The sequence below is a fragment of the Colletotrichum siamense genome (genome assembly GCF_013390195.1).
Source record: "Colletotrichum siamense strain Cg363 chromosome Unknown KSG_Cg363_contig05, whole genome shotgun sequence".
Taxonomy (NCBI): Eukaryota; Fungi; Ascomycota; class Sordariomycetes; order Glomerellales; family Glomerellaceae; genus Colletotrichum; species Colletotrichum siamense.
The window spans coordinates 655,554-670,491 of record NW_023501018.1 but is presented as its reverse complement, the minus strand read 5'-3'; the positions used below and the strand labels follow the sequence as shown (position 1 = coordinate 670,491).

The 14,938-nt window shown below is 50.4% G+C and overlaps 4 protein-coding genes across 4 annotated transcripts; 2 read left to right on the top strand and 2 right to left on the bottom strand.

Annotated features, from left to right (window-relative positions):
- Window positions 1-90: 90 nt before the first annotated feature.
- CGCS363_v007838 (Cytochrome P450 monooxygenase orf5) lies at window positions 91-1,653 on the top strand (the record flags this gene model as incomplete). The annotated part of the gene is made up of 1 exon (XM_036639687.1): window positions 91-1,653. The coding sequence occupies one exon, from the start codon at window positions 91-93 to the stop codon at window positions 1,651-1,653; it is 1,563 nt and encodes a 520-aa protein (XP_036495117.1).
- Window positions 1,654-3,387: 1,734 nt separating this feature from the next.
- CGCS363_v007837 (High-affinity glucose transporter) lies at window positions 3,388-8,588 on the top strand (the record flags this gene model as incomplete). The annotated part of the gene is made up of 5 exons (XM_036639686.1): window positions 3,388-3,580; window positions 3,643-4,437; window positions 4,500-4,778; window positions 4,850-5,218; window positions 7,720-8,588. The coding sequence occupies 5 exons, from the start codon at window positions 3,388-3,390 to the stop codon at window positions 8,586-8,588; spliced, it is 2,505 nt and encodes an 834-aa protein (XP_036494624.1).
- A 430-nt stretch (window positions 8,589-9,018) lies between these two features.
- On the bottom strand, window positions 9,019-11,088 carry CGCS363_v007836 (Lactose permease; the record flags this gene model as incomplete). The annotated part of the gene is made up of 9 exons (XM_036639685.1): window positions 9,019-9,252; window positions 9,305-9,709; window positions 9,769-10,100; window positions 10,147-10,177; window positions 10,234-10,313; window positions 10,375-10,521; window positions 10,575-10,678; window positions 10,735-10,860; window positions 10,913-11,088. The coding sequence occupies 9 exons, from the start codon at window positions 11,086-11,088 to the stop codon at window positions 9,019-9,021; spliced, it is 1,635 nt and encodes a 544-aa protein (XP_036494622.1).
- Window positions 11,089-12,075: 987 nt separating this feature from the next.
- On the bottom strand, window positions 12,076-13,785 carry fmqE-7 (MFS transporter fmqE; the record flags this gene model as incomplete). The annotated part of the gene is made up of 1 exon (XM_036639684.1): window positions 12,076-13,785. One exon carries the CDS (start codon window positions 13,783-13,785, stop codon window positions 12,076-12,078), a length of 1,710 nt encoding a protein of 569 aa, XP_036494626.1.
- Window positions 13,786-14,938: the final 1,153 nt, after the last annotated feature.

Sequence of the window (14,938 nt, the reverse complement as noted above, 5' to 3'; positions counted from 1 at the left end):
CGATGCCACTCTTTGAAAACAACAGCCCATAGACTTCACCTCGATCTCTTTGATCTTGAATGTCATTTTCACTTAGATCCTGAAGTTAAAATGTTGGGGTTTTTCGCCGCGGGGCTTGCGGCCCTCGCCGCCATTTCTTACCTTGTCATTCGACCTATCATCCTCTACTTTTATGACTCCAAGGGTCTCCGCAAATACCCCAACTATTCTCCCTTGTCACCATTCACAGACTTGAGGCACTGCTATCTCACAGCTCAAGGCTTCCGTTCGAAAGAGCTTCATGAGACGCATCAGACAACAGGACTTCCAATCCTGAGAACTGGTCCTAATGCCTTATCCTTCGGCGACACCCGGGCGATCAAAGACATCTACGGCCATAGCACCAAGTGCGTCAAGGACAACAATTACGTTGTTCTGAGCGGAAGCCACAGGCATCTCTTCGATGTTGTTGACAAGCCGGAGCATGCCCGGAAGCGCAAGTTGCTGTCAGCCGCTTTCGCCATTAAGAACCTCGAAAAGTGGGAGTACAAGGTCGCCTACACTGCAGAGCGCCTATTCAAGGCATTTGATGAGAAATGCACCGAGCCTTTGAAAGGCACCATCCCTGAGCCTCAGGATCTCACCATCGACTTCAACCACTGGATCAATCTCTGGACCATTGAAGCCATCAACTTCATCACCCTGTCCTCGAAGATGGATCTCCTTGATACCGGAACGGACGTTGTCACGGCTGAGAGGCGCGATGGCAGCACATACAAAGCTCGCTACCGCCATTCTCAGAACCAGACAGCAATTGCCCAAGCGGTGTTCGTTTGGGACTACAATCTGTGGCCTTGGATTGAGTGGATCACCAAGTCTGTCCCCAGCAAGTATAAGAAGATTTGGGAAGACGGCAAGCCCTGGGATGATGTGTACTACCACGCTGCTGCTGAGCGCCTGCGCAAGTACCAAGCCGGTGAAAAGCTGGACGACTTCTTTTCTTGTATGATGGAAGACAAGACTGGCTCTCCCAATAACCTTGACTGGGGTGAGCTTGTTGCCGAGGTCGGCGCCATCATCAACGCTGGATCAGACACCACAGCTATCGCTTTAACGCACATTTTGGAGCTTTTGATCCAGTATCCGGAGTACATGGACAGACTTCGCAAGGAGGTCGACAGCGTCCTAGAGCCTGAAGAGGTGATCGCTCCCTACGACAAAGTCAAGGACCTTCCATTTCTCAAGGTATGCATTGACGAGGCCCTCCGCTTCATCCCGCCCACATCAGCTCCACTGCCTCGTCGTACGCCTCCGGAGGGAGCTCGCATTCTGGATGAGTGGATTCCTGGCGACACCAGTGTCTCGATGACCATATATGGAGCGCACCGAGATCCGAAAATCTTTCCTGATCCGGAAACCTTCAAGCCGACGAGGTGGCTGGACCCTGAGGAGAGAAAGCGCATGGAGCCGTATTTCATCCCCTTTTCGACCGGGGCGCGTGGCTGTATCGGGAGGAACATTTCGTACTTGGAACAGATCATGATGTTGGCCTCATTGGTCCATCGGTATGAGTTTGCGTTGCCTTCTCCTGAGTTCAAGTTGGAGAGATTTGAGGCTTTCAACATTATTTGCGGGCCTATGCCGATTAAGATTTGGCGAAGGAAACTTGAGTAACATGTTGAGGCCACATGTTGTCTAAATTGAAACCAAATAGCTATTCCAACAAAGACTTTAGAAATATGACTATTATTTGTAAGAGCACTAGCTCCTGAATGGCGGCTACCCGTGTATATTTTGAGCTTCTGGATGCTGAGATGTTGTTCTTGCTGAGCTGTATTCATCAGCAAGTGCCATCCAAGCTGAAGTAATATGGGCGAGCAAAACCGGCCACGAGTATGTCTCGGCCTTCTATGAATCACTGCTGTTCTCGATGTATCACGGGGGAGAAATCCATTTGCGATGCCCATTATGCAAAGTCTACCACACTCAGCTTGGCCGTCAACTTAGATAGTAGACCTGCCACTGCCATTTCTCTCGAACGCGAAGTCTTTCCCCTGAGCTTTACCCTCGAGTAAGCCGTGATCGAGAATAAAACGGCCACAATCTCCGCCGGGAAAAATCGCCAGTGAATTGCAATCTAGCCAGAACCAGATACTTCTATCTAACTAGGCAAAGCCTTCCGTCGTAGCCCATGCCCCATGACTGTCAGCTAGAACCTAGGGTAATTTCGTATCTGTGCTCAATATTCAGACTGAATCGGCGCCATATAATAGACTAATAGATAAGCAAAACGTCTTGCGGGCAAAGTCTGACGCAACATTAACTCCGTTATTGGTCATGCTTCCATATCTGCTACGACTGTGACGATAGGCTCTACATCGCCACCTCCGACTCTCCGATGACATGGAGGACATTCGGGAAGAGGATTTAATGCCGTCCTTGGCGCAAAGTACTGAAGCATTATGCCTTTTGACGGTACGGCCGGACCCCAATTTCGAGGGACTGGTCTGGCTGTTGCGCTCCGGGGATGCAGGCGTGCGTGTGATAAACCCCACAACCTGATCCAGGCGCAGATGACAGCTAAGCTTGCCCCAGACTTTACTTCTGTTAGCAGTTAGTGCCATCGCCAGATTCGACTGACAAGGTCAAACATGACCCTTCCGAGGCTGGGGTGCATGTCTTGGTTGGTAGAGACAATTCAAGTTTGGGTCCAGGATGGTTTGCGGGGTAGTTGAAGTAGACTAAGAAACCCATCCCAATTGGGCAGTCACTCGCCGAAATGCCGGCGAATTCGCTCCTCTTTTGGATGATCCATTCGCATCATGGAACGCCCCCGGGCGAGGCACGTCACGCGGTGTGGGTCGAACGCTCGGCCATCTGAACTTGGCGAGTCGATCTCTGTCCAATGTTGTACCAACTCTTTCACAGTCCTCTATTCCCCGCCCGTGATGTACTCAGTCTGCAAGCTGATGTGCCCCCCTGTTCCAGTTCCAACCTGAACACGAATGAATTGCCGGGGATGTATGACCGCAGGCAATTGACAGGCAGTCTACCCCGTGGGGGAAGCACGTTAGCTCCCGGCTGTCTCTTTCTCCAAGAATCGAGAATCTCCCAAAACAGTCCGCTCTTGACATTGCCTCTGTCCTGATTGGCTGGCGGCATTGACCATGTCCGCTGTTGCCATGGATGTAGAAGTTGATGTTAAGAACATCGGCCAAAGTATAAAGAGATGAGCTGAGAAGCTATTCCAAACTTTTGTCTCATCTTGTGCTCGACACAAGTTCAGAGGAAATCTCAACTAGACCATCCATCATCACTCTCCGGGGCCTCGGACTAAGAGCCCTGCACCCCTTGTTCGACCTTTCTTCCGTGTCCCGGCTCATTGCGTGCAACAGACGAGGAACCGTCATGTCCGATCTCGAAAAGACGCAGTCGCGCAGCGGTGCTCACAGTCAAGTTGAAGATGTCAACGCCAACATTCTAGCTCAGGCTGACGCGCCGATTAACTACGATGTTGATGGCATCAAGGGTATCGTGCGGTCCCCATACGTACTTGGGGCTGCTCTCTTGGCCTCCTTCGGTGGATTCTCCTTCGGTTACGGTACGTCTGCTCGCAACTGTTAGAATCGCTGTGTAAAGATCCTCTCTAATCAAGTGCGTCAGATCAGGGTGTCATCTCAATCATCCTGGTTATGCCCCAGTTCCACGACCAATTCCCCGAAACCTCCCCCGACCACCCGAGATATGGCTTCAACACCGGCTTCATGACTGGCATGCTTGAGTTCGGAGCGTTCATAGGCTGCCTGTTTCTCCCATACCTCGCCGATAAGATCTCCCGCAAATGGGCCCTCACGATCGCCACATTCTTCTTCTGCGTCGGCGCCATAATCCAAACCGCGGCCCATAACTACGGCACCTTGGTCGCCGGCCGCACCATCGGAGGAATTGGTGTCGGAACCCTGGCCATGGGTGCGCCATTGTACATCTCTGAGATTGCGCCTCCAAACCTGCGAGGCTCCCTCCTCGTTCTGGAGTCCATCAGCATCGTCATTGGTGCCATTGTCGCATACTGGATCACGTTCGGCACGAGAAGCATCTCCGGCGAGTGGGCTTTCAGACTCCCCTTCGCTCTGCAAATGGCTCCGGCGCTGATGGTGGGCCTCGGCATCCACTTCTTCCCGTTCTCTCCGCGTTGGCTCGCGATGGTCGGCCGTGACGAGGACAGTCTCGGAGCCTTGACCAAGCTCCGCCGTGTACCCGTATCCGATGAGCGTGTGCAAGCCGAGTGGAAGGGAATCCTATCCGAGGTGCGATTTCAGCAGGCAATGGTGGCTCGCGATCACCCTAGCACCAACGCTTTCACGGCAGAACTTGCGCAATGGGCGGATCTTTTCAGACCTCGGTACTTGAAGCGCACCACCATTGCCCTCGCAATCCCGTTCTTCCAGCAATTCTCAGGTACGATGGTATTTCCCCAAAAGATCTAAAACTTGTTCTCTAACGCCTAAGTATCTTTACAGGAATCAACGCGTTCGTATACTATGCTCCCACATTTTTCGCTGCCCTTGGCCAGAAGGGAGACATGCCCCTGATCCTATCCGGGATGGTCAACATCTGCCAGCTCATCGCCGGCATCCCCACCTTCCTGTTCCTCGACCAAGTCGGACGCAGGAAGCTCGCAATCGGAGGCGGTTTCGCCATGGCTGTCCCCCATCTCATCATGGCAGGCGTGGTTGGCAAGTTCAACAGTAGCTGGGACCAGCATCCCGCCATGGGTTGGCTCGGCGTTGCCCTAATTTGTGAGAAACCCCGCCCCTTTCTCGTAGCAATCATGGACGAGTGGCAGAACACTGACTCACATCGCTCACAGATATCTACGTTCTCTGCTACGCGACATCGTATGGCCCCTTGGCGTGGACCTTGCCCGCAGAGATTTTCCCGAACTCGAAGCGCGCCAAGGGTGTTGGAGCTGCGACCGCCATGATCTGGCTGGCTAACTTCATCATCGGAGTTTGTGTTCCGGAGATGTTAATCAAGATTGGCTGGGGCACCTATCTATTCTTCGGGTGTTTCTGCGTTGCAGCCGGTGTCTTCTCCTTCTTCATGGTGCCTGAGACGGCCCATAAGTCTCTGGAGCAGATCTCCGCCCTGTTTGGAGATCACAGTGTGGCGGAGGAGCAGGATATCCGCAGGCGCATTGTGGAGGAGATCTGGACCGACCCGAAGTATCAGGTCTCCAGTATGCCGTAGACGTGGATGGTGCGGAAGCCCTGCCGCATCCGAGGTTGTATTCGATGTATGAATTAAGGTTTTCTGGCCATGCCGATACCCGTGTGACACGATGCGTGAACGAGACCGAGAAGAAGATTCGCCCGTCGTTATCGTGAAGCCATATTAAAGCTGAAGAGCTGAATGGCCAGACTCGTCATACCGCCTGCTCCAGAGCTTCAAGGTTTGTGAGCTGTCATACCAGATGCATTCCCGATGCCACATGACTATCAGAGAACATTGGAAAACACCAAAATCCAATTTTTTGAGGTTCGTGATCGCAAAGCAGGGGAAATGATATCATGGCATGCAAGAATTTGCCAGGAGGTAGACGCCGTGGATCCCGCGGACAGCTTACACGTCCCAACTTTTCACACGTATTTCTACATGCTTACTCCACAGCCAACACCGCACTGCGTTAGAGACTCAGTGTCAGAATCAAACGCACGCGGTAAAGACTTGCAGTGCGGGGTTCGACTCCCCCACCAACATCTCCTTTCCAGGACAAAACCATTCCTAACGTGCCCTAGAGACACCCAGATGGAGGCCTTGGGTGAGCAGGGATTGGTCGCTGAAGCTAAAGCCATCTAGAGCCGCTAGGCGCCCACTTCGCCGAGTAATGTCCTCTTTATGCCCTTTTTATATGTTCCGCACTGCCCCACGCCAACGGATGGTGTCGGCGAACTGCTTCCTTCCTGGGCCACCTCGACATTTTCTTTGCCTCAGCCATGGTATGATGCCTTACTCTGAAGGGCGGGAATGGCTCCACCACAGAGACGCGAACGGATCGTGCCGTGCGGAAAATGCAGAGGTATGTGGTATTTTGACCTTATATTTCCCGTCCTTCAGTGTTGCTGTTTTTGTTCGTTCGTCATGTCATGATGGTGGTCCGCGCTGTCCGCGGACATCACGGAGGGATGGATGTCTTATCGTCTTCGCCCCCTGTTTTCTCGCTTGAAGGTGTGGTCATCGACCATGCCCGGCTAACCTGATTGAACATAGAAAAACACCTCAAATGTGAGTTATTGCGAATGGCACCCCTTTCATTGGCCTACCTTTGTCTTGGCGGAACAGCCATGTGCATATCAAGCCCGGGGAGTTGCTGATACTGACTGTGGATCGCAGGCGACGGCGAAACACCATGCTCTGGCTGCAAGAAGTCAGAGTCTCACTGCGTACGCGTGAGTAACCGCTTCAGGTTCAAGCGCATGGTCGCGTCAGAAAAGAAATATTCCTTCGATGTGAATCAACCGTGGCTGCACGCAAGTGCAAGTGGTGGTAAGACCCTTCCTAAGAAAGCCCTTCTGCTGATATCTACCGGATGGAACTCTAACACCGGCTTTGCAACACGAAGATACACAGAAGCCTCTCGCTATCGTCGACGAGTCCAGCAAGGCCCCCAAAAGCAAATCAATACCTCCTCCCCCGAATCCCAACCAACCGACGTTCGAAGCCTCGATCACTGTGGCACAACCCAAGGCAGCTGACCAACTCACCGCAGCAGCCGAGGCGCTACAATCATTTTCGCAAGGCGGGCCGAGTACTCTGTCAGAATCATCTAGTCTTGTCACGACACTGTCACCCAATGCTCAGGCACGATCGCAACAATCCTCACCAGCTGATGCTGAAACTTTCGACATCGGATTAGGGGGTGGAACCCAAATAGCAAATGGGACAGCGAACTCGAGCCATGGACACGCGTCATTCTTCAATTTTCAACCGGTCGCAACCCCTTCCTCGAGCATAAGCACGCCATACACCAGCATATCTGCACCGAGCCCGTCAGTTCCTCGCTCGATACCTGAAGGATGGAGTAGAGCTATCGTCAACGGCCGACCGAGACGGCCAAGTTTGCTTTCGCAATACCATTCACCCGTCTTTGAAGAGCCAAACGTCGAAGCTTCGTCAGTTGCAGGCAGCATCAGCGAGACTCCGCAATTAGGTTTGCAGGAAGGATGCCTTATTCGATGCTTCATTGAGAATCTTGCTGCAGCTGTATGTTTGTCTCGTTATGACCCCCCTCAAGGCGAATCCTTGAAGTATCCCTTTACTTCCCATCCGCTCCAAGTGCTCACTCAATTTGGTCACATCCAGTTCGATACCACCGACCGAGATCGTCATTATTTCCTCGTAGTGCCCCAGCGCGCAGTCTATAATCCCCTCTTGATGTACGCAATATGTACAGCGGCAGCCAGATACTTGACTCAGTTATGGTCAAACAAGGGCCCGAACCAAGTAATCGAATACCACGGCATACCTCTCCCAAATCTCAACAAAGAGTCTGCCATTCACTACCATAACAAGTGCATTTCGTATCTGATGGACACGTCAACGGATCCGGCACATCCATGCAATGACGACGCCCTCACTGCTATCACAATCCTTCGTTACCATGAACAAGTCGACTGTAGGGCGTTTCAATATTAGTTACAACAAGATGTGATGCCCTTGCTAACGACTCTTTTCTTGCAGCTCATCTCACCGGTTCTGACTCCGAGACATACGTCAGCGCGGTTCAAGCTGTGTTCCATGCCCAGCAAGAAGACACCATTGGTCTCTTCAGCATCATCTATCATCCCCCACGAGGCGCCGATATCTATGCCCCAAGCATGCCGTCATTACGGCACTCCGCTACCCTCATTGCCCTTCGTCAAGAGATATGGTCCGTCCTGCTCTACCGACGGCCCTTCCGGCTTCCCCTCCAAGGCGCCGAAGACTGCTCCCAGTTTGAACCTGACATGGTCGCCGACGACTTCGACTGGGCCAACCGAATCCTCGTATGGTGCGCCTACGTCCTCAAATTCTGCTTCGGAACGTCGTCCGACAACACCATCGATTCCGAAGACCCCAAGTCCCGAGTGGAGCAGTGGAACGCCCTCAAAGCCTTCGAGCACAACTGGGACGAACACCTGCCTCCCCACTACAAGCCCCTGGCATACCAAGAACGGAACCCTGAAAAGGGCGATTACTTCCCCATAATCTGGCACGCGAACGACTGTCAGGTGCTGGCGTTGCAACACATCGAGCTGACCAGGATCATGCTAGCGGTGCATAGCGTGAAGAACCAGAGACTGGGCATCGGTGCACAGGCGGCGAACCAGGCTTTCGAGGAGTTGCTGAGAGATGCGACACGCAAAATATGTGGCCTCGCGCTGTCGAATCACAGGGACCAGCCTGCGATGGTGACTGCTGGCGTGGGCATCTCTTTGTGTGGAGAGTACTTTCACGATGAGGGCGAGCAGCAGGCCATTGTAGAGTTCATGGCGAACCTGGAGAGTTTACACGCATGGCCTACCAGTTCGGTAGTCGATGCGTTGAGAACTGCATGGGGCACAAAGTAAACCGTTGGGGCAGCGATGGCCTATTTACACGAACGCGATATCTCTCGTCGTAGGTGCTGCGTCATTCGCAACGTGTCGCTCGTTTTATCGGACTTTTTTCGGACAAGACTTGTTGTCTTCGCCTTGCGTGGGAACATGGGCACGATTAAGGTTCAAGCTTCAACCTGCAGGAGGTTGCATGTTTAATCCGGGTACAGGCCTGTCTCGGTTGAACGGCAACCTAAGTTCAGATTCCGATCGAAGTTTATCTGGAGACTAAAGCATTTTTAGACAGGCATCAGCGTCGGGTCATGAATTCTGACTCGTTATGCATCTTCAAATTCAAAGACGTTCAACTTCCCACTACTCTGTTCTTCGGAAGGTAATTGCCGGTCTCTAAAAGCATCGGCCCAAGTCATCCACAGCTCACGTCTAGCTGTACCGAGGCAATCTAGCTTCGCTGAATGCCCTTGTTATCCAACGAATCTGCCCGCTGAGGAGCGCCGTCCGCGTGCTCGCTGTCGCGACCATTGTTGATACGAGCCTCCTTTTCGATCTGCTGGATGTCAAGTTGAGCAACCTGTGCGTTTTCTCCGTCGATAACCTTCGCAAGCTCTTCCAGAGTCGGTCCCTTTGTCTCCACATACTTGAAAAAAACGAAGCACAGTTCGAGGAAGATCCAGCACTGCCAGCTTGGTTAGCACATTATGTATGAAGACCTGATACTTTCGACTGACAGTGTAGATGAGATAAAGCTTCCAAGTCTCTCCTTCGAAATAGTCCAGTGCTACGGGGTTGGCATAGTTGTTGAGAGTTAACGCCGATTGGATTGCAATGTTCAAGATCATCAGACCCTTGGCTCGTAAGGTGTAAGGCAAAATTTCGACTGCATAGCTGATGAGGAGGCCGGACCATGCGATGGCGTATGCGACGTTGAAAACCCAGATGAAGAAGATCATGGCATGATTGGCTCCCGGTGAGCTGTACTCCTCGTACAACGCACATGTCAAGGTCCAGAAGATGAACGTGCCGAACATGCCGCCGGTGGAGAGCAAGAAAATTGGGCGACGGCCGAACCTGTCAACCAAGAGGGCGAAAGAAATGGAGACAATGAGCGATACCATAGAAGATCCACCCGACAGCTAGGTTGTGGATATCAAATCAGCTCATGGAGAATCAAGAATCACCAATTGAAACTTACACCGAGCTTTTCGGTTGAGCCAGTAATTCCGGCATTGTCATATAAGATGTTGGTGTAATTACTGATGATCGCGTTCCCCGACCACTGAGAAAATATGCCAAGAGAGATGAGAATCATGAATCGGTATCTGTTACCCGGCGTGCGGAAGAAGTCGAGGTAGCTGCTGTGATTCTTGGCGGCCTGCTCCATCTTGATAGTCTCTGTGATTTCGCGGTACTCGAACTTTACCGTCGGATGGTCAACGTTGCCATTCGCGTGGTATTTGGCCAAAATTGCCATCGCATCGTCTAGCTTGTCGTTGGCGATAAGGTATCGAGGTGACTCTGGAACCCCTAAGAACGTAAGTACAGTGTCACAGAGGCTCAAGATTCGACTTACACCAAATGCCGACAACTTGCACTACAGATGGCTGGACTCATATTCAGCAATTCAATCACAGTGATTTTCAGTTGATGAGACGCTTACCAGAGCTTGCAACAATGCCGGGATTCTCCACGACCACTGGTTGTTCAAGAAGTTGGTGCCGAACGATGTCCAGGCGACGACTTCAAGCCCGAATAGTGCGTCAGCATTTGGTCTGAAATGACTATGTTAAGGGTCACTTACGCAAAGCTCCAACATTCCAAAGACAGTTGTAAACGGTCGTTAGCCTTGCCCGATGCTGAGGGTGGGCGATCTCGGTGAGAAGCATGGGTGACGCCATCTGAGAGAATGAGTTTCCGAAACCCAGAAGCACGCGCCCACCCATAAAGCCTGCAGTTCATTAGTCACAGGGTAGGCTTTCTATCAAATAACTCTGAACGGACCTCCCATATTCTGGCAGAAGGCCTGAAGTGCAGCACCTGCAATCGTGATAACACCACCGATGACAATGGGCAGTCGCCGGCCCCAGTGGTCGGTGAAATAGGGGCTTTACTTATTGTCAGTAAATTCTCTTTCCATGAAGCCAGAACCGGGGCGTCGCACACGATAGGAATGGAGGCAAGACTGCCAATTTGGTACAGAGCAGCTAGAAGCCCTAGAAGATGATCGCTGGGGCTGTCAAAGTACTCCTTCCATGACTCGAAATTCTGCACGGAGTTAAAGAACATTCTGTCCGGTGTGATTAGCTGCAGATTTTCGTGATAGGTTGTCGTAAACTCACCCATCGTATCCAGTACTAGCGGACGCAATGCAAAGGATGAAAGCATGCCAATACAGAGCCCTCAACCCAGGGTCGCGATACCATGTGACATGTTCGAACTGAGGGGCCTCGTCTTGAGCATGAACTGTGGCCTCTTTGTTGGGCTTGGTAGCCTTGATCTTGGAGAACGGTCCCATGTTGTGCGGCTTTCCCGAAAACTTGAACTGATGAATATCAAACGCGAGCGACCGCTTGGGGTGAATCTCCACATAGCTCCCTCGAAGTGGGGAGCTCAAGGTCTAAATATCCTGAGAAAAGTATCCAAGACGCGCTTCGGGTTGTCGGGAGACCTCCCCGTCTGCTTTTCTTGGGATGGCCAGGTTGTATCACATGAGCTGAAATAGCCCAGTCGTGCCGAGTGACCAGCAGAATTACCCAAGATGTGCTCAGCTCCTTAGGCGGGCGGCAAATCAGGAGCCCAAGCTTACATCCCTGGCGACAATTGTGTCCTGGGCGGCCTACCTACCATACAGAGACGTCCTTCATGTAACAAGGCTACATATCATCCAATGACAACTGTTTTGTAATTTAGCCGGCATGCTCTTGGCCAGTGGAGTGCCACGAGGCCAAGGCTGAGGTTCTAAGACTCTCGTTGGAATACCGAGACTCTGCCCAGTATGCCAAGTGGCTTGGTGGGCCTTGTATGGATTCGGCTCCCAGCCCGATTCAACCGCTACATTCGGACCTTTCTGCTAACATTTGCTTGGGTGTCATGTGAGGCAAGAAGCGTGGCTCTGTGACGGTCAATAACCTGAAAATCCTTATTTTTTGTTGATACGGTGGTATCGACATCCAGAGACATGAGACCTTCGGGTTTCGGCCCTTACTGCCATCATGGGCGCCCGATGGACAGGCTGCTCTTCGTATGGTTTGAGCTCTAGATGACTCAGAACAGGCCATTTGGTTACGCTAGTCGGTGTTGCTGACAGGTACCGATTCTCACATACAGACTGGGATATTGGGCCAGTGTAAACCAGGTCCAGTTTGTTGAAACTGAAAATAACATTCATACTATTCTTATAGTCATCATCTCAAACTGTGACCCTAAACATGAACTCCAAGCAATGCTTCTGTCAAATACCTCGCGTAAAATTGTTATCAACCAATGTCAGTATGCACATCTTTCACCTCGCCTCCTCATCCGCTCTCCAATTCTTGAACTCACGGGCTGACAGCTTCAAGTCGAACATGCGATCAATCTCGATCACGCTTCGTCCCTTCATCTCCGGAAGGAAGAAGAAGCAGAGCACGACCGCGATAGCACACAACCCCACGTACAAAAACCCCGTCTTGGCGCCCAAGTTACCGGCGTCTTTGTTGAACAGATACGGGAGAATGATACTCAAGACAACCGAAGAAGCTTGTTGAGCCACGCCACCGAGACCCTGTGTCTTGGCGCGGAGTCTCAAGGAGCTGGTCTCGCCCATGACGGCGTAACCCGCAGGCCATACGCCCATGCCGCAAACCACGATGATGGCAATACATCCACCAGCAGTGAAGTAAGCGACGACTGGCCCCCTCCAGAACCCCGAGATGCTGACGCCAACCCAGAGGATGTTGGCCACGATCAGTGAAACAAGGGTGATTTTCCTCCGGCCCACGCGGGAGAGAACCCACATGCCCGCGAGATTAGCAAAAGTGCCAGCGACGATGCCACCGATGAGAATCATCAAACTGGTACTAGACTCCATGCCGATCGTTTGGAGGAAATAGCTTGACTTGGCGATAAGGTCGAGACCAAACATCGCGGGGAACAGATTGGCCATAAAGACGATCATGGTGCGGCGAAGATGGGTTCCTTGGAAGCACGTAAGGTATGTAGCGCCTACAGACACTTCCTTCTCCTCCTCGATGCTGGCTCTGATCTTCTGCAAGGCTTTCAAAGCGTCGGCTCGAGGGGCGTAGAGCTTTCGCGCAGACTCCATTGCTTGGTCTGAGAGCCCTTTCTCTTCCAGGAACGCTGGGCTCTCAGGGAGAATGATGGAGAGAATGAATGGAACAAGAGCCAAAGTCCACTGTGATCCAAAGGAGGCGAGATAGCCGGAGCGCCCAGGGTACTTATTCAAGACAAAGAGGACGATAGACCCCAGCAGTTGACCGACGAGGTTGCCGGTGGGTACGAGCCCCATAGCAGATGCACGCAGCGCGGTCGGCGCCGTCTCGGAAATGTAAGTCATTGCCGTGACTTTCAGAATACCGATCGCCAGGCCTTGGACGAGCTTGCCGACGAAGAACATGGATCGCATAGCGTTGATGTTGGCGGGTAGATAGGAGAAGAAGATGCCGGCAACACCTACAGCGCAGATGATGCTGCCCGTCCGTAAACTGACTCGACGACCGACTCTGTCCTGGAACCAACCAGCGAAAACGGAACCAAACGCCATGCCTAGTGGAATAGCTGCAGACCATAAAGAGATCCAATGAGATGGAATAATCCACTCGTCCTCAAAGATCTCGCCGTAGTCATGTTGGAAAGACTCAACAGCAACGATGGTGCCGACGATTACCAAAGCGTAACCCCATCCGATGACAATGATTGTCAATGACAAAGCGTATGCAACCACCTTGGGGTACTGGCGGATGGCTTTGCCGAGTGGTAAGTCGGGCTCTTCTTCATTAACTGTGCTCGAAGTTTCGCTTGCTGTTTTCATCAGCGGGTTTGTCGAGTGATCACGCGTATGACGTGGACCGTCCGGGTACAGGCTGCTTTCTCGGCCTGTCCTAGAGTCTGTAGTGTATGATGGACTCGGTTCGGCCATTTCGATGGTTTCGGTGTTGGTCGCGCCCACGTTTGCGGGGCTATATTTGCCGCGGTGGTCATATGAAGTGTCCATTGCCGAGGGAGTTGACACCAAGTAGGTTCTGTGGTTGGAAGTAATGGGACTTGACTCAAAGGAGGTAATGGTAATGCGGAAACGTCGGTAGTTGTGGCAATGTGATAGTCAGTGATGTTGGGTTGTTGAGATCTACTGTCCTTTTCTGCCGACATAGAGGGATCGGGATGGTGCTTTATGTCCCGAAATCCCCTCCATTGACAATTCACCATTCTGCCTACAAGCAGCAAAATATCTGCTACTATTGCTGAGATGTTTGAGCCTGCGCGGCAGGAGGATCACAGCAAAGGCGCAGCACAAGAACCAGAATCACAGAACTCCAACGGGGACCATGAATGCCAAGATATTATACAATGCTAATTCCCACGAGCACTGCCCATACGTCGCGTCAGACTACGCCAGCGCGTTCAGCTAGGCCAAGCTAGCTAATAATTACCACTAGTATCAGAAATAAGCATATAGGAAGTGTTGTAAACTAACTATAACGTACGTATAGTATCTATATGAATAAAACGGCTTAATTCCTTCTAAATTAAAGTCTAACGTAAAAGGTCTTTTAAAAAGTAGATCCTAATACGTTAGAATATTATTAGTTTAAATAAGTAAGTTAGAAGTAGGTTATTTCACACTTTCTTCTAAATATAAAGTTACTTTAAATACTTAAAAGTATTATAATATATCCTTCTAAGTTTAAAAAAGCTTAAAAACCTTAATTCTATATAACTAATACTATAAAATCTAAATATATATATAAAGTATTATAAATAGATATAAAAAGAGGTAATTAATAAAAAAAACTAATAAAAAAAATAACTTTATAGTTTTATTATTAAATTATAAAAAAAAAGAAGGTTTTTCTCTTTATATACTTTCTATTATAGTTAAGATTATAAGTATTAAAGTAGTAATTAATATTACTACTTTACTTAATAGAAATAGAAGTTTCTTATTAGCTTAAATAAAAAGGTTAAAGTAATTATTAAAGTAATAGAATAATAGTAATAATAATATCTCTTATATTACTTCTATTTCTTAATTTTCCTTCTCTATCTATATTATAATTAATATATATATTACTTACTTTATACTTATATATAAATATATAGTTATATAATAATTATAATACTTATTATTTAATTATAATCCTATTTTT